Consider the following 25,778-nt stretch of genomic DNA (forward strand, 5'->3'; position numbering starts at 1 on the left):
AGGACACCTGCCAGCTCCTGGGCTTCTCTCTGCCACCAGCAGAGCCTGCTGTCACAGCCAAGGTCTGCAGGTGATGGATCACCCCTTGCTCTGGCCAGGCTCTGCAGGGTGAGGTCCCCAGTGCTTTGCTTCCAGAGCACACCAATGGTTCTGCTGTCCAGGTGCAGAGATTCCCACTAGGGTTTCACAGAAGACAGAGAGGAAAAAGCCTGGCAGCAGATCCCTCAGTCAGGCTGGGAATGGGTCACAGGCAAGACCACCATGTATCCCCCCCATCACCTGTGTGAGTGTGGTCGGGGGAGCTGAGCCCAGCACTGAACAATGTTCTCTGTTCTTGATGTGCTGGATCTTTAATGTTGCATCTACTGCTGAATTAAGCAGTGTTTGCTTTTCAAACCTTCCACATTTGTATTTTTAGCTCCGTTTTGGCATCACTTTTTTGGTTGGAATATATAACACACTGGGTTGTTTAGTGTGCCTGGACTGAGTTCAGCTGATGTGTAACTCCATGGGCTGGAGCAGAAGCTCCGTTCAAGGTGAATTACACTCTATGGGGCCAAGGAAATACAGCTTCTGTAGAAAGGCAGCCCAGCTCCTTCAGTAAACGCTACACTATTTCCATCCATGGTTATTCCTTTGTGGTTTGGGTTATGTATTTACATTTTAGGAATAAATACTACAGCTTTCCCCATGACTAACACTTCTTAGTAACCAGGGAGCTACTCAAATACGCTCTTGCCTCCTACGAGAGCCCAAACCACACTGCTCTGCCCTGGCTCTCTGGCCCCAGCTGGCCACCTCTTCACACAGGGGCACGCTTAACCAGTGTCACATAAGTAATTTTTTGGGATCTCAGCTCACCACGATGGCTTAGGAGAGCAGGCACTGGATGCCATGTGGGTGAATCCCACCGGGACAAATATTTCCAGCCAAGCCACTCTCTGATCCTTGCAAAACTCAAATGAGATCTTCAGACAAAGAGAGGAACATATCCCACAAAGATATCCCACAAAGCTTTTCCTAGTCCAGAGGTCTGTTTTAGGAGCAGTGCTGTACAGGCCCTCATGTAAACTTTGTTTATAGACTGGAGTATTTTCAATGAAAATGTTATTTAACTTAAAAAAAAAGTTGCACAGCAGCTACTCCCAAAATTGTTTTTCCTTGTTAAGAATAACACACAGTGTGATACATTTGAAATGGCAATAGCAATATTTCACGAATTTTGATGGATTCATAGTCCAAATACCTTGCTAACAGATGTTTCTTTTAAACTCGGAGTGGTATAGGAATAACTCAGAGATATTACAGTGTCAGCACTGCCTTTTATCTGTGCGTGTCCTTTCGGTGACATCCCTGGGCTTTTCTAATGCATGGGTCAGGTCTGAGCTAAAAAAAAAAAAAAAAAAGGAAAAAGTGAAATATGAAAAGAAGGAGTCAGTGATGGTGTGTGAGCTCTGGGGCAGTGCTGGGAGGACACCACGGTGCTGGTGTGGGTTTGCTCAGGCACAGCAGCCCCGTGGTTTGTGGCCACAGTCATCGTTTCTGAGCTGGTTCTTGGTTGTGGTTAATTGATGACCCCAGGAGTTCCCATGGCCACTCCATGACCACATCTTTTGGTCTCATAAATTAACTGTGCTCTCACTGTGGGTGATAGTTTGCCCCACACAAAGGGATACCCCAGCAGGGCAAAGGGACAGATTTTAATGCCTTGGTGGAGCTGGCTTTATTTACCATGGGGTTGCTCAGTCTACTCTGTGTCTCCAAAGTATGGTGCATCTGTCACATTCAGAGGGTCTTTCCCCAGGGCTGCCTTCTCCCCACAATGTTCATATATCACCCCCAGTAGGTCAGAGAATCACAGAATATCCTGAGCTGGAAAGCATCCACAAGGATCACTGAATCCAAATCCTGGCCCTGCACAGGACAGCCCCAAGAATCCCACCCTGTGCCCGAGAGCGTTGTGTGCAGTTAACCTGTGCTCATGGTAAACCAGTTTGTCCCAAACCCTCACCTGGAACAACCTCAAGCCTTGGGAAATCTGGTTCTTATTCTCAGCCCAAAGCTGGCCCAGAGCAACTCTGGGGTTGAACTGTGGGGCTGGGAGCATCCTTCCTCCCGGAGACCCCTGGTACCTCTCCAGCCGTGGCCATACACAGCCCGTGCAGCGCCTGCTGCACACCTCGGGGGGTCCGGGAACCCGCCCTGGTGGGAAGCGGGAGAGGGATATTCAGGCAGCCAGGGAGGAGGAGGAGAAAATCTGAAGGACGAGAGGGAATCCAGCGCAGGCACTGGGAATAACCTCCGGTGCTGGAAACGGGCTCTCAACCACCGGGAAGGGACCCTCGGGGCTGGGAGCACCGCAGAAACCCGCGCTCTGCCGCCGTGCCTTTCCCCGCGTACTGCTTCTCGTTCCCAAGCTCTCTCTGCCTTCTCCGAGCCGCTTCCCGAGTTTCCCGTGGCCAACCTCCCGTCCCAGCGCGGTCCCTCGGGGAGCCCCGCGGTGCCCCGACCTCCGCGGGGACAGGGCAGGGCGGGGCGGGGCGGGAGGGACCCCGGGGATGCACCTGAGCGGTGCAGGGGACCCGGGGCAGCGCTGCCGCCCCGTCCCGCGCCCCGCGGCTCCGCTCGGCCGGGGGTCGCGCTCCCCCCGCTCCCCGGGGCCGGCGCGGGCGGCTGCGGCGGGCAGGGCCGTCCCCCGCGGGGCCGGGCCGGGCCGGGGGCGGGCCGGGGGCGGCGGGCCGGGCCGGGCCGGGCCGGGCTGGCAAAGAGAGCGGCTCCACGTGACTGCGGGGCCGGCAGAAAACCGGGGCCGGCGGCGGCGGCGGCCGCACTGCGCCGGGCGGCGATCGCGGGAGGCGCTCGGCAGCCGCTGCCCCGGGGCTTTCGGCGCGCTGGGTCCGGGCTGGCTCTCCAGAATCATGGACTGTGCTGATATGCCTTGCTTGCTGTCAGTGAGTACAGCCCTCTTCTTCCTCCGCCTCGCTCCTCGCTTTTTGTTTTCATCGCAGGGCTTTATTATTATTATTTTTTTAAGAAAAACTTTATATTGTTCTTATCCCGGACTTCCCTCCCGGGGTCCGGGCGGCGGGATTCGAGCCGGTGGCTCCGAAGCGCTCCGAGCCGCTCGTCCCTTCTTTCCCCTCCTGGTGCCGCCGCCGCTGGTCCCGCTCCCGTCCCGGCGGGGCAGCGGGGCCGGGATGCGCCGGGATCCCTCCTGCCCGAAGGGGCAGCGGGGCCGGGATGCGCCGGGATCCCTCCTGCCCGAAGGGACAGCGGGGCCGGGATGCGCCGGGATCCCTCCTGCCCGAAGGGGCAGCGGGGCCGGGATGCGCCGGGATCCCTCCTGCCCGAAGGGGCAGCGGGGCCGGGATGCGCCGGGATCCCTCCTGCCCGAAGGGGCAGCGGGGCCGGGATGCGCCGGGATCCCTCCTGCCCGAAGGGGCAGCGGGGCTGCGGACAGCCCGGGCACTGCGGTCGGACCCTGCCCGCCGGGACGCCGCTCGGATGGAGGCTGCTCCTCGTGTCCTTTTGCCATTTATTATCACTATTATTATTACTATTATTATTATTTTGAAGTTTACTCAGAAGAGGAGGGTGGTTTCGCTTCTCATCCTGACTTTCCTTCTTGTTTGTTGTGTTTTTTACACCCCAGAGACACCATGATTCCTGGTAACCGAATGCTGATGGTCATCCTACTATGCCAAGTCCTTCTAGGAGGTACTAACCATGCTAGCCTAATCCCTGAGACCGGCAGGAAGAAAGTGGCAGAGCTTCAGGGACAAGCCGGATCCGGACGCCGCTCTGCCCAAAGCCATGAACTCTTGCGGGGTTTCGAAACAACTCTGCTGCAGATGTTTGGGCTCCGAAGGCGGCCTCAGCCCAGCAAGTCAGCCGTCATTCCTAGTTACATGCTGGATCTCTATCGACTCCAGTCCGGAGAAGAGGAGGAAAGCCTCCAGGAAATTAGCCTGCAGTACCCTGAGCGATCGACCAGCCGGGCAAACACCGTGAGGAGTTTCCACCATGAAGGTCAGTGATGGGAGGCGGTAAATTCCCAGCCCCGGTAGCGATCGGGATTTCCTTGCGTTTGGAAACTCACAAATGCCTTTAGAAGCAGGACGTGTCCGGCCCTAAATTTATGGGAGGAAAAGCTCCCCCCAGCCTGCCGTGTGTGGGTGACAGGCGTGCTGCTCGGTATTTTTTCCAGCATCCTGTGCTTAACCCGAGCTTGACCATATTTTGAAGTGCTTTTGCTTCTGTTGACAACAGCGAGTTTCCTTCGGTGCCTCTGCCTCGGGGTCACTCCCTGGGTTCGCGTGGATTTAATGGCTCTGGATCGGATGCGGGAGTAAAGTGAGGGCGGGATCTCGCCCCTGGAGTGTTTCTTTTGAACTATCAAAGCAATTGCTGCCTGCTTTTACTCTTAAGGAAAAAAAAAAAAAAGAAAAAAAAAGAAAAAAAATCCCCCCAAACCCCGACTCGAATTTAATACTTACAGCTGTGTGTTTATAAGGTTTATTCAATAGACCCTTGTAATCTGATCCAAATGTTTCCTAGCGGATGTTTCTTTTCCAAAGTAAATCTGAATTATTAATCCAGCCGCATCATTACTGCGTTGGAATTTGCTTCTTTTTCTCCCCCTGCCCCCCCGTAACAAGGCACCTCTGTGCTCCGTGGCGCCGCATCTCGCCGGGGAGATGATTTTGGAGAGCCGGGGGAGGAAAAGCAAAAGGGGAAAAGCTAAAGAGGGGAAAAAAGTTTCTCTCTGAACGGAGAGGCGAGATGAGAAGGGGTGGGCTGCTCGAGGCGCGGGTGAGCCAGCGGTACCGGGAGTAGGAACGGTGCCCCGGGGTGGCAGGAGCGATTCCGGGGACAGGAGCGGTGCCCCAGGGGGATGGCAGGAGCGGTGCCGGGGCGCAGGAACGCGGTGCCCGCGGGTGGCAGGAGCAGTGCCAGGGGCAGGAGCGCAATGCCCGGGGAGATGGCAGGAGCAGTGCCGGGGCAGGAGCGCAATGCCCGGGGAGATGGCAGGAGCAGTGCCGGGGCAGGAGCGCAATGCCCGGGGGAATGGCAGGAGCAGTGCCAGGGGCAGGGGCGCGGTGCCGGGGAGATGGCAGGAGCGGTGCCGGGGGGCAGGAGCAGTGCCAGGGGCAGGAGCGCAATGCCCGGGGAATGGCAGGAGCAGTGCCCGGGGGGATGGCAGGAGCGGTGCCGGGTGGCAGGAGCAGTGCCGGGGCAGGAGCGCAATGCCCGGGGGGATGGCAGGAGCGGTGCCGGGGGGCAGGAGCAGTGCCAGGGGCAGGAGCGCAGTGCCCGGGGGGATGGCAGGAGCGGTGCCGGGTGGCAGGAGCAGTGCCAGGGGCAGGAGCGCAATGCCCGGGGGGATGGCAGGAGCGGTGCCGGGTGGCAGGAGCAGTGCCAGGGGCAGGAGCGCAATGCCCGGGGGGATGGCAGGAGCGGTGCCGGGGGCAGGAGCCGCTCCCGGTGCGGCCGGGAAGGATGCGTGGGGGAGCGGAGAGGAGCCGGTGGCTGCCGGGCAGGTGAAGCGTGGGTATGAGCTGTGGCCGTGGCTGGGTGCCCCGAGGCTGACGTGCTCTTGTTTGCTTGTCTTGCCAATTCTCCCCCTCTCCCTGCTTTTCTCCAGAGCACCTGGAGACCGTGCCGGGTCCCAGCGAGGCGCCGCGGATCCGCTTCGTCTTCAACCTCAGCAGCGTGCCGGAAAACGAGGTGATCTCCTCGGCGGAGCTGCGGCTGTACCGGGAGCAGGTGGAGGAGCCGAGCGCGGCGTGGGAGAGGGGCTTCCACCGGATAAACATTTACGAAGTGATGAAGCCGCTGTCGGAGCGCGCCCAGGCCATTACGCGCCTGCTGGACACGCGGCTGGTGCACCACAACGAGACGCGCTGGGAGAGCTTTGATGTGAGCCCGGCCGTGATCCGGTGGACCAAGGACAAGCAGCCCAACCACGGGCTGGTGATCGAGGTCACCCACCTGCACCACGCACAGACTCATCAGGGCAAACACGTCAGGATTAGCCGATCTTTACCTCAAGGGCGCGGGGACTGGGCGCAGCTCAGGCCGCTCCTGGTCACTTTTGGGCACGACGGGCGGGGCCACGCGCTGACCCGCCGAGCCCGCCGCAGCCCCAAGCACCAGCGTTCCCGCAAGAACAAAAAAAACTGCCGCCGCCATGCCCTCTATGTGGATTTCAGCGACGTGGGCTGGAACGACTGGATCGTGGCTCCCCCGGGCTACCAGGCGTTTTACTGCCACGGGGACTGCCCCTTCCCCCTGGCCGACCACCTCAACTCCACCAACCACGCCATCGTGCAGACGCTGGTGAACTCCGTGAACTCCAGCATTCCCAAGGCCTGCTGCGTGCCCACGGAGCTCAGCGCCATCTCCATGCTCTACCTGGATGAGTATGACAAGGTGGTCCTGAAAAACTACCAGGAGATGGTGGTGGAGGGGTGCGGGTGCCGCTGACCCCCTTCCCTCTCCGCCCCTCCTCTCTCCCTCCCGTCCCACCCCAGAACTGCTTGCTATAGCTGGACTCTTCTCTAAACTAAACGTTCACCTTGACCTTATTTATGACTTTATGTGCAAATGTTTTTTGACAATAATGATCATATATTTTGACAAAATATATTTATAACTACATATTAAAAGAAAAAAATAAAATGAGTCATTATTTTAAAGGTAAATGCATTTTGTGTCTCGCCTCTCAGGGTGCTGCTGAGGCTGTGCTGGCTGGGAGTGCAGCCGGGAGTTTATTTTGTCTCCTTATCTTCTCCCTCCTTCTCCACTCCTTTCCCCCCTCACCCTTTTTTCTCTTGAAGGCTTTGCAAATTTTAGTCTTTCTATTTCTTGCCGAGGTACGTGGATCTCCTGGTGCTGGGGCTGTGCCACGTGGGAGATGAGGGTCCCTGGAGATTTAAGAGCTGCTGGGAATAGAGCCGACCTTGCTTACCTGGCCCAAGCCTTTCCAAAGCAACCCACCAAAAATGCATTTGAAAAGAAGGTGAAGATTTACCTGAGGGCTTTATGCTAAACCTGCTGGGTTTTATACCCTTTCTCTGACTTCAGGACTCCCCAGGTTTTAAAACTATTAACATTTCCCCCCCCCCTCCTCCCCTCCCCACTGGAGATTGGGAAGCTTCAAAGGTTTCCACAGGTCCTTTGAAGATCAAATCACTCCATTACAATGCCAAAAAAAAAAAAAAAAAAAAAAAAGGAAAAAAAAAAGATATCTGGAGCAGTTAAATATGTGTTAGCTAATAGCTACCTGTGCTGTGTCCTTTCTAAATTGCTTCCGAGCAGGAAGGTGATTGGAGCTGAGCAGGTACAGCTGGAGATATTCAGGGCTAGAAAACCCTGCCTCAAATGCTTTGGAGGGGCTGTGTTTGGCTTGGAAAATTAGGAATTGTGCTTGGATGGGTGGTGAGGAGCCATCGTAGGAGTGGGGAAGGACAGCAGGGTAAAGGGTGCACGATGCTTTGCTTCCCTCCTTTATTTTTTTTCTTCTTTTCCTTTAATGATTGAAGCTTTCCAACCCTCCGAAAGGGGCAGCTTAGTTGAAACCAATAAAAACTGGAGTGGAAAGCTTGCCAAAAGCCTTGGCTCCCTGAAGAGTGCAGGTGGAGAGAGGAGATGGGAGCTGCAGGGGGGGAGGCGAGCGTGGTTCTGTGCTTCTTTTGGAAAGAAAAAATACCCAGCCCTCGACCTCCTCTGTGCCACTGAGCCTTTCCCACCCCTCCATCCATCCCAGCCCTGTTCAGGCCACAGGGTCCCATCCTCTGGGGTGTCCCTGGGTGCTGGGGGATCCTCCCAGGCTGCCAGCACCCCATGGAGCAGCCATGGCTTTTGGGCCCCCTCACCCTGAGCTGACACTCTCATTCCTGCCTTTAGAAGGGAAATGTGTGGCCTGGGGCATCGGCGACCTGCTGCCTCTCCTTTGATGCCTGCATATCAGACATAGCCATGCCAAAGAAAGAATTTCATTTTGAAGTGGCATCAGCTAAAGGCGAGCGCCTTTCAGCTGCCTGACAGGGCAATTACACACATCTCCCTCCCTCGATAACCCTGGCTGCTGGGGTCGGGTGGGGAGAGGGGTCCCAGCCCCCAGGCAGCCCTGAGGTGGGGCAGCCACTGTGGGAGGGTACCTTGGGGGAAAAAAAAAAAAATTAAAAAAGGGGAAAAAAAATTCATCACGGTGACTTGACTAGAAAGAAAGAGGCTTCTCCCAGGTTTGCTTCCCTGTTCAGGTTGTCCTGGAGGGTGTTGTGGAGCTGAGCAGCATCTGCACAAATGTCTCTTGGATTTAGGTCATTCTTGCTGGAGGAGCCTCCAACTGCTTTGCTGTGTTCCTGCTGCTTTATGGAGCTGTTTGTTTCGGTGCTTCTTTTTGCATTGTGTTTCAATGATGGAATCAAAGCTTTGGCCCTGTGCAGGCACAGGCTCTTGCTTTTCTGTAGGTGCTGCTCTTGTCCTGAGGCCTTTGGGAGATTTGCCTTTGCTTGAGCTGCTGAGATCCTGCATGGGGTGTTCTGCTAAGAAAAAAGTTGACTGTTTAAAAAAAAAATTAATTATGTAAAATTTATAGGAATCTAAACTGTGGCTATAAACCTGCTGACAGTAAATGTGATCTCGAGGACAAAATACTCCTGGATGCATGAAGGAATGTGTTAATCATGGCTGAACTTCTGAATTTTACACAGAACACAGGGGCTGAGGGTTCCCCACCCCATGTGTGTCCTTGTCACACATGGGTGGCAAATTGCTGCATGATTATTTGTGATTGGAGAGGCACTTAGCAAAATTGTCAAACTGCTAAATCATTTAAAAATAGGGAAACACACCAAAACTGTAGTGAAGCCAGAATTAGTCCCTTTCTATTTTCCATCTGACAGCCAGTTGTGGCTTTTTTTTTCCCCCACTACTTAAATTTTTGCTGGGATTTAATGGTGTTGGACTGAGCTCCTTTCACCATCCTGGCAAGGAGGAGCAGGGTTGCTTTGGGAAAGCTGATGTGGAGAGACCCTGGAATTGCACACTGTGTTTCTGGCCACTGTTTTGTGCCTTTCTTGCAGCAGTTATGGGGTTTCATCCCATGCTGGAATTAAACTTGTCCTGTTTGACAAGTGCTCTGTGCCATAGAAGAGCCAGTTTGGTTCCAACAGGGCAGACCTGGAGTGAGGCTCAGTCTCAGGCAGCCAGTGCTTATCTTTGCTTAAAAATATGACAAATGTATGGTGCCATCATCCCTCTGAGCATGGAACTGACCCTTTGCAAATGTGACTGATTTCAGAGGGAGAGCTGTTTGTGTTGGCTGCTGCAGGGGTCCCTGGGAGGTCTGAGATAAGGTATATCAGTTTAATCCCCCCTTATTCAGTCAGAGCTGTGAAAGGAGAGCAGGTTGAAGGTGGGTGTGCAGCCACTTGCCAGCATCTGGTGTCCTTCTGGCAGCTGTGCCAGCACCCCCAGGAGTGTGGGCTGGGTGGGAGATGCTCTGCAGCTCACCACAAGCAGTCTGTGCCTTCCCCAGCGAGCCTGTGGCTCTGGATACCTAAAAAGTATAGAATGTGTGGCTTGTGGACATAGGAAATGAGGAGATCTCAGTGGGAGATCTCCCTGCACTGCAGTGGTCACAGTGGTGGTGGTGAGTGCACTGGATGCTGTAGGATGATGTTTTAGCTGAGCACAGGTAGATTGTAGGCTCAGGTGTGCTGGAAAACAGGGTCCCAGACTCTGCCATGTGCCAGGAGCTCCCCCCAGAGACCTGTGGTTACACTGATCCCATCCCCAACCCCTTCCCTGCTGGCTTTAGGATCCCAAGAGTCTTCAGGCAGGATTTTCTTCTCCCAGGTGTAAATCCACCCCCAGTCCAAGTTCACAGCATCACATTGAGCAAAGCTGCTGCCCCAGAGATGCTGTGGCTGAGGAGGCTGCACAGCCAGCAGGGCTTGTAGCCACAGGGGCAGAGGCTTTGCCAATTAGTTTCTAAAAATGCAAATGGGTTTGGAAGAGGAGCCCCGAGGTTTGCAGGTTGCTATTCTGGGAGGAGCACAGAGGTTTTTTTTTTGCTGCAGAGCCAGCAAAGGAAGACTGGGCCTTTCCCTGCTGCAGAGCTTGGACACCTCTGGAAAACCTCTCACCATCACAAAATGATGAGCACAATCAGGCTGGGATGGCTTGGGAATCTTGGCATCAACATAGGCTTTGTTCTCTTTATCCTGGGTTTTCACAGCATCTGGAGATCCTCTGCTGTGGAATCTATCTGAAATCACAGGACTGAAACAGGTAAGAGGAGAGACCACTGACCACCTATAGAAAAGGGTCTTGAGCACAGAGAGATGAAGAGACTTGGGCAGAGCCATGTGTGAAGAGCAGGAGCCAGAGGAGGTATCTGACACTTCATCCTGTCCTGTGGTTTGGCACAAACTCTTCTCTGGTCTCTGGCCTCCTAAAGATCCCTCACTTCACCTCAAAGCAGAGGTGCATTCCTGTATAATATAATGGACAGGAAGCTACAAAGCCCATGTTGTTTTCTAGGCAGGAGTGATAATGACAGGGAGCATCAGAAATGGTCCAGACAATGCTCATCCACTTCAAGGATCCTGAATTTAAGTCTGAAAGTGTAAAATAGGACTTTCAATACCTTATTTCCATCTGGCTTCCTAAAGAAGTGCCTCAAACTTGCTCCTTAGTCGACGGCAGAGTGTCCACTAAGACACAATCAGAGAAGGAAAAGTTCCATCACTTGCACCTTAGCAGAGCTCAAGGAAGTCTGAAGGCTCCATGGGGAGCTCTGGCTCTGCTGGATCAGCTGTGAGTCATTTATTCCATCCAGAAGATGAAAAAAAATGTACTGGGACTTTGGTTCTGAGTGGTCCATCCAGAACTTGCCCCAGCTTGGGGCCCTTTGCTGTTTTTCACACAGTCAGCATTTTTCATCCACTGCCTCCTCCTGCCCATGCCGTGATTCCATGCTTTACACAAGAATAGGATCCCACTGATCCCTTGTGTTCTCCTTGTGGAGAGCTGCTCTGAGCCCATTTTCTGAGCAATGGCAATGGAATTAATGGGATCCAGGTTCATGACAGGCATCATAAAATCACAGAATTCTTGGGAATGGAAAGGACTTTGAAGGGCTTGTAGTCCAAACTCCCTGCAATGAACAGGGACATAAAATCTCAGGATGGTTTGAGTTGGAAGGGACCTTAAAGCCCATCTCATTCCTGCATGGCAGGGACACCTTGCTCTATCCCAGGCTGCTCCAAGCCCTGTCCAGCCCTGCCTTGGACATTTCCAGGGATCAGCATCACTCCCAGCCCCAGACTGTGTTACAGACCACAAGGGCAGCCTGGACATTTTGCTCATCACCAGCAGGATTTCATCCTAGGCAGGGTCTGTGGTGAGCTGCCCACTGCAGAGCATCAGGGTGCCAAGGAAATCCATTCCCAGCCCCAGCCCTAAGCTTTGGCTCTGTCCCTGTGCTCCAGGCGTGGCTGCATCCACAGGAGCTTTACACCATCAGCATTCCTTCCAGTCTTCCTTCAGGTGCTGGCACAGAATGTATGCAGAGATGCAGATTTTCCTTTTGGTCTGATTCTGCCTTTTCCTGGGGATCACAGATGTGCAGATCCAGGGAGACCAAAGTGTTCCCAGAGGAGATGCTGGCTTCCAGTTCTAGCAGACTATGGATGGAAAATGTTGAAGTTATTCTACATTCACAATGAAAAAAAGGAAAAAGTCTGTGCTAATTCTCTCCAAAAGTCCACCTAGTGCTGTGGGAGAGGGCAGGAACACAACAGGCCTGTAACTTTTTCTGCAGCACCCATCAGTCTCCAGCTATTTACAGGTCAGAGCTTCCAGATCCAAAATCAGGCTCAGTATATTTAACAGGATACTGTGAATTTTACTGCCAATAATTTATAGAATTACTCTATAAGTATTTTTTTCCTCAGTGTAATCCTGTGCCACAGATTCCCTCATTTCATTTACCCATTCCTTTTGAATTGTTGCCTTTTATTGGTTTTGAAACCATCACCTTGAAGTTCACCTTCAAGCCCCACAGTTCTGATATTTTTGGACACAATTGAGTGGTTTTCCAAGTAATCCACCCATCCCTCACCTGTTCCTTCAGAAATATGAGATTACATGTTACAAAATCATCTCTTGATACAGACTGTGCTTTTTATGTATCAGATTTGGGGAAAGATGGTGACAATCTGCACTGCTGTTCTTGGCTCTGTGGGTTTTGTCTGGGCTGTAATGCACACCTGCTATTTAGTACTGGCATCAGTGAAATCCCTCATGCCAAGATTAGCTCAGAAATGCCAAATTGATTTTACACCTCACCAGGGGAGCCCTGGGCAGGATGTGCACATTGCAGGACGTTTCATAGGGAATTAAATAGAAACAAACATTCTGCATGAATGCCACACCAAGCAGTTATCTCCAAAAGAGAAGGACTGGGCAGCTCAGTGAAGAGCCACCCACATCCTTTTTTCCCTGATTTTTGGAGAAACCTGGTCTAGTGGAAGGTAGAACAAAGTGAGCTTTAAAGTCCCTTCCAACCCTAACCAGTCTGGGATTCTCTGAAAATGCTTCTCCAGGCTGATAAAAGCTCTTTGGGGAGCAGGGGGTGAAAGGAATGGGTTGGGGCTGGTGGAAGCAGCACAGCCCCTCTGCTCCTCACTGTTCTTCTTCACTGTTCTTCTTCACTGTTCCTCACTGGCTGCTCATGGCTGAGCTCTGGATCTGCACCCACACTGCTGGGCTGCTCCTGGGGGGAATTTATTGCTGTTGTTCTACACCAAAGAGGAAAACCAGGGCCTTATTCCATCACTGGCTCCTACTTGGATGTCTGAGAAGGGCTCCAACCCCACATGGCACCTGCTGTTCTCCACCACAGGAACCCTCAGCCAGGGCCCTTCACATCATCAGTGCCTTTGGCAGAGGCACCGAGCAAGACACCCTGTGCAATATCCTGATCCTTCCCTCCTCTGGGCTCAGAGCATCAGAAACAGGTATTTCTAGGTGTCACTTGAAGAGATTTAACATGTACAGCTCGAGGAGCTGCTGTTTGTTTTGGTGTTTAAAAGGATTAAAAATAATCATGGCAGTGTTCCTTGAAAGACAGTTTGTAGAGTTGGAGAGTTTCCCAGCAAGAGGCAGTCCCCAAGGATCATTTGCAAAGATAATGTTTTTAATTTGATTAACCAATGGCAGCACTGTGCAGGATTCACACGTGCCTCAGTAGCAGGATGGAATCTGGGATCAAAATTTGGTGGTTCAAGCAATGAAATGTAGTGAGAAGGGTTCCACAGAGAGCTGAGCAGTTCCCTTGGGTATGGCAGGAAACAAAGACCCTGGGGACTGTGCTGGTCAGAAAACAACTCCAGAGAGTCCAAATTGCACTTGGGATGGATGAAATAAGGATTTTCCCCTGGAGCTGCCAAGGGCAGGGCTAAGTGCTGGCTGCTTTTCTGAGCCCTGCACTCATGGGGAGTTGTTTCAGACCTGACTGGGTTGATATCAGGATCAAACATCCTTAGAGAACAGCCTGGTCAGGTTCTGCCAGGAAAGTGGGAGGCTGAGGGGAAATTTTGTGTCTTGGGGTAAATATCCATGAGAGGGAAAGGCTGCTCATCTCCAGGAACATTTGGGGAACTGGGGAAAAAAAAAAACCCCAGTTATCAGAAATGACATCCCAGATGGGCCACTTCAATAGGGAGTCAGAATTCTGTCCCTGTTTGGAGGTGACTCCTCTTTACCAATGGGAAAGTAAAATGTTCTCAGGAGAGCAGAGGGCAGCTCTCCCCTCCTGGGGGTCTCTGCAGCTCATCACAGAATGCCAGGTGCCCCCTTGACCCAAACTCACTCAGGGACCACCTGCAGCCCCAGGTTTCACTGTGGATCCCATCAGCCATGGTCAGAAGAGAAGCTGCCTCAAACAAAATTATTTCTCATCATCAGAATGGGGTCAAAATGCCCTTTCCTGGTTTGCTGGGTAGTGGGGGGGGGGACATGGGAAGAGGCATTTGCTGTCCCCAGCCAGTCAGAGATTTGGAAGTGGATCATGGAGGTGAAATGAGGGTGGGGTGCCCTGCTGTAACTCCCTTGGGTGCTGGAAATAAGGCACTGCTCCCCAGTTCCCTGTGGGATGAATGTCTGGCTCATTATAACAGCATGGCTTCTGTGGCCTGGGGGCAGCACAGCCTCAGGATGGGAGGCAGGAAGGCTGGATTTTCTTCCCCCCCTCCATCTGTGTGGTCCAGGGTGGGTGAGGGAATGGCCTCGTGCCTCAGTTTCCCCCCTCACAAGCCAGCAATGCACTCATCCTGCTGACAGTCCCAGCCATAAATATTATCTCACAAGCAGCTGCTCTTGGAAAAAAAAAAAAAAAATCTTTTATTGCTTCCCGTTAAGCTGATGACTGTTAATGAGGAGAATTAAATTCACTGCCCTGCTGCCATTAGACAAATATGTGCTCCATCCCCATCTGAAAACCCCACTGTAAATAGCTGTGGAGGAGTGGGATAAACATCATCCTTCCCAGGGCAGGGCCCAGCAGCAGCAAAGAGCAAACACAGGTGTGGAAGATTTGTAAGCTTTAAGGGAGATTGGGGATATTTGGGAATCCAATCTGGTTTTGGTTAGGAGCATCTTCTGTGGAAAAAGCCCTGGAGCACAGAGCCCAGAGCCAGGCTGGCTGCAGCTGCAGGCTGGACATGGCCTGGGGATGGGGTGGTGGCAGCACCCTGGGACAGCCAGGGGACAGTGATCCCCACAGTATTCCCACATCCCATCGTTTTGCCACGTGGCATCCCCAGATCCCTGCTGGATCCACAGCCCAGTGTGGAGAAACCCAGCTCAGCTCCCCCTGGACTGGTTTATTCAGTTTGTAACTGGGCTAAGCTGGTGCTTCCCATGGCTTTCCTTTCTGCCCCCTCTCCTTTTGAAGGTTTGGTGTGGCTGGAAGGTTTTGATGCTCCCAGAAAAGCAAGTGAAACACAATTGGGTGTTTTCTGGTTTTGGGGGCAGATGTGATGGGTTTGGGTGGGTCTGATCCAGAGGCCACTTGAGTGGTGCTGGGAAGTGTTTTCTGTTGGAAATGTGTCATTTGTGGAACAAAATGTGCCATCCAGGAGAGCCACCTGTGCTTTGGGGGGCAGGTCCTCCCCTCCCTTCTCTCAGCCCTGCTCTGACACTGCAGCAGGAGTTTTGTCTCTACTGCAATTAATTTTGTCTGAAGGACCCTTGACACAAATCTCAGCCCACCCAGCAATTAAGGCCACCCAAATGAGACTGCAGGATGGGTTTTTTCCATCCTCAAGGAGGTCCCTGGTGCAGAGGTGGGACAGTTTCCCTGATGAGCCCTGTTTGTCCCTGCCACTCTGCAGTGCAGAGGACAACAGGATGTTTTGCACAGAGCCCCTGGCATCCTGCTCACATCCGCTGCCCTCCGTTTATCTTGTTCTGGACAGCTCATTTCAGACTCAGCAAAACCAGGAGCAGGGATGGAATAAGTATTTCCTGGCCTTGTTCTTGTTGAGGACACAGGGCTCTTCCCTTTGCTCCCTGGAAGAGGCACAGCCAGGGCAAGTAAGGGCAAGAATTCTGCCACAAAAATGCTGCTGCATTTTCTTCCATCCCCACCTTGGAGGAGCCGGTGCTTGGTGGACAAATCTGCCATGAAAAGCTGGTGGGACTCCATCATTCCCACATTCCCTGAGGTTTGTGGAGGACAGGACCCATTTCCCATCTGCTGTCTCCAGCACTGTGTGTCTGAAATCTGTCCCTCCATATTCCAACCCCCAAACTCTCTGCCCTCCTGGCAGGGCAGGACTTGCCTCCTGAGCAAGAAGAACGTGGGTGACCTTGTGTCACCTCAATGCCACAAAGCTCCAGTGATGCCCAAGGCTCCAAGCCCTGCTGGCAGCCTGGAGCTGAACCTCTCCAAAACTGCTGGCAAGGTCTCCACCCACAGCTCCTGCACCTGCAGGTGAGAGGCTGTGTCACCTCAGGGCTGCAACAGCTTTGAAAAATCCCCTCTGAGCTTCTGGGACCACAGCAAGCTCTGGCTCAGGTGTCCCCAGGAGAATCTCCTGGATCAGTGGTGGGGCTGCTCTCCGTGGTGAGCACCTGCATGTCTTGGCAAAACCAGCCCTGCGGCCTGGCACAACTTTCTGCTGAATATTTTGGCTGGATCCATGAACTTGTGTGGCTTTTGTGGCATGGAAACTGCCTGTAATTTATGCTGAATACAGCCCCATATATTAAGTTGACAGTTCCAGAGCATTATAACATCATTTAGTCCTTGGAAAACAATTTCAAGCCACAGGGTGATTGTTTAATGATCAGTAGAAAAGTCCCACATTAAGCCCACAAATAAGGAAAAAAAAAAAATCTGAAAGATAACCCCAACCTTCAGCAACTTGAAACCCAAGACCTGCCACACCTGTGACACACCAGGGGCTTGGAATTGCAGAGTACTGGCTCCTGGCAAAACTGCAGTGTGAGGTCCCAGCATCCCAGCCCAGGGATGAGGCTGGGGGCAAATTGGGGAAGATGCATTCAGAGATGAGATTTTTGGAGAGAGCAGCCTGGATGGCTTCAGCTGTCTCATTCTCTCCATTCACCTTGTGCTGTGAGGAGTATCCATATGGCATTCAACCTGCCCCAGTGCCCAAATCTGCTCCTCAGCTTCCACAAATCCAGAGAAAATATTGTCAGTGTAGCAGCAGCCTAAGGATGTCTCAGGAAACCAACAGAGTTCCAGGATTTTCCCCTCAGAACCCTCTTGAATACATCTGGGGAGATGGCATTTTTTTCCCAGGGGTAGATCCCAAGTTTCCTGAGGCAGTTTCCTACAAATCCAGGCAAGGAGAAGGCTCAGGTGTTTGGATTTACCTGTAGTGACTTGCTGGATATTTATTTATTTGGTATCTTTCTGCTGCTTTGAATCTCCTCCTTGCAGGTTCAGTTTTGAGCCCCTAATGACAACATTGAGGGGCTGGAGAGTGTCCAGAGGAGGGAACAGAGCTGGGAAGGGTTTGAAACACCAGGAGAGGGTGAGGGAGCTGGGAAGGGGCTCAGCCTGGAGAAAAGGAGGTTCAGGGGGCCCTTGTGGCTCTGCACAACTCCCTGACAGGAGGGGACAGCCAGGGGGGATTTGGGGTCTGCTCCAGGGAACAGGGACAGGAGGAGAGGGAACAGTCTCAGGCTGGGCCAGGGGAAGTTTAGGTTGGATATTGGGGAAATTTCTTCCTGAAGAGTTGTCCAGCCCTAGCACAGCTGCCCAGGGGTTCCCATCCCTGGAGGGATTTCAAAGCCATGTAGATGTGGCACTTGGGGACAGGGGACAGTGGTGGCTTTGGCAGTGCTGGGGGAATGGTTGGGTTTGATCTTAGGAGTCTTTTCCAGCCTGGATGATTCTGAGCTCTCCCCAGAGGACTGAGCTGTGCCCAAGCTCTGAGAATCCCGAGGGTGTCACCTCCATCCCACTGTCCCTCCCTCCTGGGCTTTGTTCTCCTGCCTTTTCCCAGAGGCAGCTACAGGTTGTGCTTCCCCTGCAGTGCTCTGATCTGTGCTGGTAGCAGCCATCCCCACCAGGCAGGATTTATTTACATTGAGGGGTAAGTGGGAGGCTGTAATTGGGATGGGATTTGAAGAGGTCAGGAGGAGCCTGTGCGGGAAAAGTGCAAAGGAGGGAGGGCTGGGAGTTTGCTCAGTGGTTATGCACAGATCATTCCAGCTTCCACTCAGTGCCATTAGCTGGGGGTAAACGTGCTGTCCAGGGACATGTGTATATACATTAATGGGGGTTTTTAAACAGACCATCAGTAACGAGCTGTTAATGTTTTCCAAGTGGTCTTTCAATCCCTTGCTGAGATTTCCTTCTGCATAGCACGTTTGGGGGTTTGGGATCTGTGCAGATCTGTGTTTGGGAGTGCAGATCCCTCTCCATGCACCAGCTCCCTTCCCCAGGCTCTGTCCCTGCCTGTCCCAGGCCCCTCCAGCACTGTCCCCAGCCCCAGCTCAGTCCCACACACCCAGGTTGGCCGTGCTTGGTGTGACCGCTGTGAGCTCAGCCAGGAGGAAGGTGTAGGATGAAAATCCAAGGAATTGCCTTTCCAGGAAACCTGGTTAAATCACAAGCTGAGAGCTCGTGGCCTCAGGAGCACTCAGGAAAACAAGGGCTGAGTTACTACACCCCCTTTCCTCCCAGCCCCAGCTCATCTCTGGGGCACCCTGGGGAGGCCGCTTGAAGAATCGCACCAGTGATAGAAACAGTAATTGAGGAAACTGATGCAAACGTGATGTCCCAAAAGGTTGTGTGGGAAGCAGATTTGGGAGGGATGCTCAGATAAGTGGAATTTTTTGCTTTTGTGCCTTTCTTGAGCAACATCATCAGACCTAAGGGCTTCCTGTTTATTTATTCAGCGCTCACTGCTGTGTTACACACAGAGAAAATCCCAAACCCCGTTGTTTTGAGGACAGGTGAGGTGGAAATAAAGGCTGCTCTTTTGGCTGGGGCATTTTGGCTGGTGCTGAGCATCTCGTCTTGTGACTGTTCTCATGTATCAGCGAAGTGAGCACAAACACACCCTGCAAACATCTGGAAGGAAGATGCCTCAGCTGTGCTGAGCAGGACCAACAACAACAACAGCACAGAGCAGCCCAGAGCTGCTCTGCTCGGGGCCAGGTAGCAGAGAGGCAACTGCAGCAGGCTCTGGGTGGGTCTGAGCAGAAGGCAGATGTGGGGAGGGCTTTGTACCACCCCTGGTGTGGGTTTGGAGTGGCTGTGGTGAGGCTGGGGAGCTGGAGAGGATGGAAAAGCAGCCGGATTCCAGCGTGTCATCCCATCTGTTCCCCCCGGGGAGGGCTGCATCCAACTGCTCTCCCAAACCAGCACAGCACACGGCCTCCTCTCCCTGCAAAAATGACTTAACTCCATGACTTTGCTGAGTTGAACGGTGTCCAGTAGCACAGTCATGTGTTTGGGGAGGGAAGGGCTTTCCAGAGGAAGCTGTTTGCCCATGGAACAGCTTTTATTGCTGCTGGGGTGCAGGGTGCCCTGTGCAGGGTGCCCATTCCTGCACAGAATCCAAGAATTCAGCTCTTTCCCACATTTTCCAGCTGGGGCAGGTCAAGAAGGGCTTGCAGGGAGTTTTGCACAGGGCTGCTCTTGCTTGGCTGTCACCCAGTGATGCCAGCAGGGCTGGGCTCAGGAATTCCTCCCTTTCCCAGCACTAATGGGACTCCCCTGTCTCTCCCTGGGTGATACTTGGCAGGACCAACTGATTAAACTTAGATTCAGACTAGATATAAGGAAGAAATTATTTAGGATGAGGGCAGTGAGGCCCTGGCACAGAGGAGCTGCCCCTGGATCCCTGGAATTGTCCCAGGCCAGGTTGGAAATTGGGGTTGGATCAGCCTGGGAGGAGTCCCTTACATGGCAGGGGTGGAAAAAGGTGACAAAAAGGTGACTTTTAAAAGTCCCTTCCAACCCAAGAAATGCTATGATTCTGTTGTTTCTCTGAGGAAATAAGAAATAAATGTGCTGGTTCAGTGTCCTGGAACTGGGGAAGGTGAAATCCTTTAGGATCTGAAAATATGTGACTACAAATGCTGTTCTGGCTTCACCTAATTGCTGTGAGCTCCAGGGGATTGTGGACAAGGATTTTGTTTCACCTGTGCTCACGTGGGGCTCAAAAATCACAGTTTAACAGATTCACTTACAGTTTTGGTAACTTTGTTTTTTTCCAGTTAAAGATGGGATTTGGTCAAAGAAAAATGGTAAAATCCTCATTTCATTGTCTCCTGAAATTCCAGGAAGCCTGATTTGTTTCAGTGCAAAATTTTAAAAATTGCATTTTTTGAAATCAACCTTCTGAAATTTATTTTAACTTAATTTTATTATTTTAAATTTAATTTTATTAATTTAGTTTCATTTTCATTTCATTAAAGTGTTGATTCTGATATAGAAGTTACCCCAAACTTTTAATTTACATTCTTTGTAATAATTTATTTTTTTTTTTTTAATTCTAGCAAAATATCTAAACAGGATGCATGATACTAGAGACTGAAATTCTGATTTTTATTCCAGCCCACCTGATTGTTTGAGCCTTTTTAAAATACTCAGCAATTGCAAAACTGCTGTGACAAGACTCCAGGTAAGAACAAACAGATCTGTTGCTCTTTTTGGCATTTTCTTCTGATGAAATCTTTAAGACTGCTTAATACAAAAGCAAATTTAAACATGGGGTTTTTTTTCATCTTTTTCTTTTTATTTTTCTGTGTCTTGCCAGAGGTTTTACTTTTAAAGAATAGAAGTAATTACACACAGCAAAAAATAATAATAACAACAACATTAACAACAATGACAAGAAATTAATGCTAATACTACTACTAATATTAATACTAATAATATCCCCCACAACTTCAGCACTAAAGAACTCATTATTTTTACTTCTGGCATAGTCTTGTCTAAACTATTTTATTCTTGGAACATGTTTATGTTTATATTTATTATCTTTCGTTATATTGCTATTTATTTATAATTATTTATATAAACACATTATATATATCTATTTATTATATATACATATATTATTTCTATTCTATTCTATTCTATTCTATTCTATTCTATTCTATTCTATTCTATTCTATTCTATTCTATTCTATTCTATTCATCATCCTGGACAATCTCACCTCTTTCCATCTTGTCATTTCAGCAGCCCAATGCATTGGAAAGTGAGGATAAAAAAGGAAAAAAAAAAATCCCATCACAACCTCACAATGCAGAGGTTGTTTTTATCTCTCAGGGAGGTTGAATTGGTAATTGCTGGGAGATTTATGAGCCTGGAATTCTGCTCAGCTCTTGCTGGCTGATGGATCTGTGGAGTGCAGGTTGTGAAAGCACCCTGGGAGACCACATGTGAGGAAACTTCAGAAGGTGTGTGTGTGATCTCTGGGGGCAAAATGAAAAACCCCACATCCCACAGGAGGTGGGTTTGGCTGTGGTGTTGACAGGGAGCCAGTTGTCCCTCCCCTGGCTAAAATAAAATAATAAAATAAAATAAAATAAAATAAAATAAAATAAAATAAAATAAAATAAAATAAAATAAAATAAAATAAAATAAAATAAAATCTCTGGAGTGAGATATCAGATTAACAGTGGTGGGGACAGACTTCATGTTCCAGGCTGCCTCTTTGGGGTCTTCACCTGTCAGAGAATTGGGAGTGAGTCATCCACAAAAAAGAAAGAAATCTCTTTCAGAGCAGAGAGAATTGGAACACCCACAAGTTCTCCCCAGCCTGGCTCCTTTGGGAGATGCTGTGCTTGGGGTCCAGATTCCTTCAGGGTGGAAAGAATCCAGAGCCACTGGTGCCTGGGGAAGCCCCATGGGATCCAACTGGTTCAGAAAATGCCCTTTGTGCCATTGGGGTGACTTCACTGACTGATCTGTGCATGGATCCCCTGGTTCAGGTGCAATCCCATTGTCACTGGGGCATTGGCACTGCCATTTACCCAGCCAAGGCCTGGTGATTCCTTCAATGTTTTAATGCCAAAAACATCCTGTAAGAGAATGGGTGCTGTGCTGAGCCCTGACCCATTTGCTGTGTATTTGCAGCACTTATTAACCAGCCTAACCTGACCACAAGCCTGCAGCACTCACCAAATTTGAGAATTGAGTCTTCTAGTTACTTTTTGATCTTGCACTTTTCTAAATCCATTTTTCTTAGTTTTCTTTTTTCTGTGTAGTTTTGTGCAGCTCTGCCTAGGAGGAATGCAATGGCAGCTGCCTCACAGTGTGCACAGGAAGATGCTCATCATCCCTCCAAACTTTTCCTTGATTCTCCTGTGCCTTCTACAGCCTCCAACTGCTGCTTTTGATCTGGTGCTTCACAAGGTCAGGGAGCTCTCTTTTGCAGCAGGGTGAAATAGGTATTCCAGTAAATGTTTGTGAGACAGGGTGACTCTGTTTGAGCCAGCAGAAGGGTGTGGGGATGCCAGGGCAGGCTCTGCTAGATGTGGCTCAGGCAGAAACCTCACCTGCTGTAAGGGAACTCAGTGCTCTGCCCAGCCTGAAATCACCTGTGTGCCTGCAGACCACAGGGACTGACAAGTGATATAATCACAGCTGTGTTCAGGCAGCAGCTGTTTCAAAACCCCAGGGTTGATAGTCCTGCTGAACCTTTTCCCAAAGCTCTGCATCCCTGGGGGTTCTCTGTGTGCTGGTGCAAAGCATCCCTGCCGTGCTCCTGGCTCTTCTCCTGCTGCAGGCTGTGGGTGGGCAGTGCCCAGCCCGTGCCAGGTGTGCTGTCACCTGTCCCCCCTCAAGGGCTGCACAGCTTGGGCTGGTCTGGAGCAGCTGGATTGAAGGAGCTGCATCCATGAATCCTCTGTGACAGTGACAGGGCTTGAGGGAATGGCTGCAGCTGTGCCAGGGGAGGTGTGGGTTGGATTTCAGGAAAAGTTCTTCTCCCAGAGGTGCTGGCTCTGCTCAGGCTCTCCAGGGAATGGTGACATTGTCAAGGCTGCCAGAGCTCCAGGAGAGTTTGGAACACTCTCCCAGGGTGGGATTGTTGGGGTGTCTGTGCAGGGACAGGAGCTGCACTGGATGATCCCTGGGGGTCCCTTCCAGCTCAGGGAATTCTGTGAAAAAAGCTGAGGGTCTGTAACACTGAGAGGGAGACATTGATTGTGTTTTTATAAAAGCTTTCAAGAGCTGTAGGATTTTGTGGAGCACAGCACTGTGCAGCATCTGTGATCCTGCTGCAGCAATTGAGATTTAGTGATGATATTTTCACCCCATTCAGAGGAGCTGATTCCAGGGGAGGCACTGCCAAGCCTTGCCTGAGGGCAATGACATCTCAGCTCCCAGCTGCTTCCTTTACCTCCAAACACCTACAGACCTCCCCAGCCATCATTCTCTCATTCCTAAATTCCTGATAAATGGACTCTTTCAACCAAGCACTCCTCTGCAAGCCAAGACAATTACAGATGTAAATATAACATGCACCAGGTCTGAAAAATCCAGAGGTGCAGAGTATTTTTTTCCCCCTTCTTTTCATCCCCTGGTCTTTTAAAAAAACCTCCAGATGTTTCACCATGATGTCTTGGTGGAGCTCCAGTGAAGGGAGTGAGTTTCTGGTTTGGCTGGTTACCCCAGGACTTCACACCTTGTTTGTGAGCTGCAGCTGGAGGCATTTGGTTTAGGGCTGGGTGAGGATATTAGAAATGCCTGAAATACATATTTGAGTAGGTGCATAGCCAGGAGCAGCAGATGAGATAAGCCCTATGGTTTTGCATAATGCAGGTGAAACCTTTGTTGCCTGGAAGATGGGAATGCCACTGCAAACCTGGAGAGATAGAGAGCAGCAAAACCCCGGGATCTCTTTTGTAGTTTTGTCTTATGAACTTTGAATTGAACTTCTGCACCGGATCTGATCTGGATGAAATATCATATCTGGGGCTGATCCTTATCTCTTAAACCTTGCCTTTGTCTCTGTGATTCTTTGGGCTTTACCCTCTTGTTTTGTTGTGAGTGGCCCAGAGCTTTGATCTCGGCTGAGCCCCGGCGGGCAGCACAAGCCTTTGCTTTGCTGTGACACACACGGGGGCACTTTGGGCTCTGAAGAGACAAGAGGTTTCTTCTTCTGTGGCAAAGTCTGAAGGCAAACGGGGTAACTTCAGTATTCATTGTCTCCCCTTACATGATGGGAAACTGGAAATTCACACGGGTATTTCCCCACTAAAGAAAATGCACCTGTGGGAACTTGGTTGTTGTATATCTGTTTCCAATTTTATTTACAATCCCTTTTATTTTTATAAAGAGTTTGAGCAATTTAAGCTTACCTATCCTTTAATATAAAATAATTGAAACCAAAGCTCTTAAATGCTTTATAATGTCTTTTCTCTGCTTTTTACAGTCACGAGCAGAGGTTTTTATTCTTCCAAAAATATCTAGGCTGCTAAGCTTGAATTATATTTTACCTTTTTGGGAAATTCCTTTACTAGAAACCAACAGCTGGTCTTAATCTAATCTGATGATACCTGCTGATCTATACAGTAAGAGCAAAGTGAGGCCAACTGTGTTGGAAAGCATCAGGGGCTAAGCTGAAAATATTCATTCATTGTTTTGGACTTCTTTTTTTTTTTTTTTTTTTTTTTTTTTTTTAAGGAATGATGTAGAGAGACACTTCAGCCTTACTCCCCACGTTTTCCATTAGTGGTAATTTAAAACTTTGAAAAATGTACAGTAACTTGCCTAGGTCAGCTGAGTATCAGCATGTAGCTTTTCATTCACATTTTTCATTTAATCCAGTGGCTTTGAATTCCTTGCCTTGTAAGTTCCTATATATGAAGATTAGAAACTGCTCCTGGCTATGGAGAATTACATGCTTTTAGATGAAATTTAATCCCTTGTAAAAGGTTTTGTTCGTGGTGATCTTTCCTGTTCACAGCACTGAGAGCAGATGACACAGGTGAAGCTATCAGCAGACAATAAGACAAAAAAAAAAAAAAGAATAAAAAAAAAATAATCACAGCCTGCAATTAGGATTAAATCTTTATCAGAGGTTTTGGCAATCTGGCAGCTTAGAGATTTCTGCCTTTGATTCCAGGAAAGCAGCCCAGCAAAGTGAAAGTCTGCAAAACCTATTGAGAATAAATTGGATGCATCCGCATTGTCTGTGTTTTGACAGGGTTTGAAGTGGGAAGTCTTGGCTTGGGAAGGGTTTGGTGTGATCCAAGCACACCCCATCCCACGGTCTGGCTGGGACTTCTGCCTTCCTAGCAGGATCAAGACCTTTCCTCAGACTTCACCCCCTGAGAACTTTCCTTGGAGGGAAGAGCCAGAGCTCCTCTCCTGCTCAGAGGTCGCTGAGTTTCTCCTCCAGGCAGTTGGTGATTTACACACCCCGGGGTGCAGAACTCCCCAGCAGGGTCTGGGGCTGAAGGGGAAATCACCTCAGTGTGTATTTGCCAGTGGCTCCTCAGACCATCCAGAAAAACAAAGGAGAAGCAAAGGGAGTTTCTGGAGCTCTGAGTCCACCTCTGGGGCTCCCAACATCCAGAAGGACCTGGAGATGTTGGAGCAAGTCCAGAGGAAATCCAGGAGATGCTCCAAGGGCTGGGAGAGCTCACCTGGAGAGACTCCAGGGAGAGCTCAGAGCCCCTTGCAGAGCCTAAAGGGATCCAGGAGAGCTGGAGAGGGACTGGGGACAAGGGATGGAGGGACAGGACACAGGGAATGGGACACTGCCAGAGGGCAGGGATGGGTGGGATATTATAAAGAAATTCTTGGCTATGAGGGTGGTGAGGTTCTGGCACAGGGTGCCCAGAGAAGATGTGGCTGCCCCAAATCCCTGGAAGTGTCCAAGGCCAGGTTGGACATTTGGGCTTGGAGCACCCTGGGGTAGTGGAAAGTGTCCCTGACATGGCAGGGGTGGAACTGGGGGGTCTCTAAGACTCTTTCCAACCTAAACCATTCTCTGATTGTAAAGCTCTGCTTGGTGTGAGTTTTTTCAGCCTGGGAATTTACTACATCCAAGAAAGAAACCAGCTTTCTCCTTCTTCTAAACTCTGTGTCCAGCCATACCATTCCACCTGACATGAAAACTAACCCTGCAAAATCAGCTGTTTCCCTTGCCCATGGCTCTGTCCCACCTGTGAAATCAGGATCCCATGTGGGACTCAGGAGCATCTATGGCACATGCCAGGAGGGCAGGTGGAGTGAAAACACCTTTGAAAACTTACTGAT

The 25,778-nt window shown here is 50.7% G+C and overlaps 1 protein-coding gene across 2 annotated transcripts; it reads left to right on the forward strand.

The window, feature by feature from the left end:
- The first annotated feature begins 2,792 nt into the window (after nucleotides 1-2,792).
- BMP4 (bone morphogenetic protein 4) lies at nucleotides 2,793-6,704 on the forward strand. Of its 2 annotated transcripts, none has more exons than XM_079309766.1 (3): nucleotides 2,793-2,951; nucleotides 3,653-4,029; nucleotides 5,645-6,704. In XM_079309766.1, exons 2-3 carry the CDS (start codon nucleotides 3,660-3,662, stop codon nucleotides 6,484-6,486), a joined length of 1,212 nt encoding a protein of 403 aa, XP_079165892.1. In that variant the 5' UTR covers nucleotides 2,793-2,951; nucleotides 3,653-3,659; the 3' UTR covers nucleotides 6,487-6,704. The 2 variants fall into 2 exon arrangements, with proteins under 2 accessions (XP_079165892.1, XP_079165891.1); XM_079309765.1 differs by having other exon boundaries at nucleotides 2,794-2,947.
- Nucleotides 6,705-25,778: the final 19,074 nt, after the last annotated feature.

Source organism: Erithacus rubecula (genome assembly GCF_903797595.1).
Source record: "Erithacus rubecula genome assembly, chromosome: 6".
In the NCBI taxonomy this organism is placed as follows: domain Eukaryota; kingdom Metazoa; phylum Chordata; class Aves; order Passeriformes; family Muscicapidae; genus Erithacus; species Erithacus rubecula.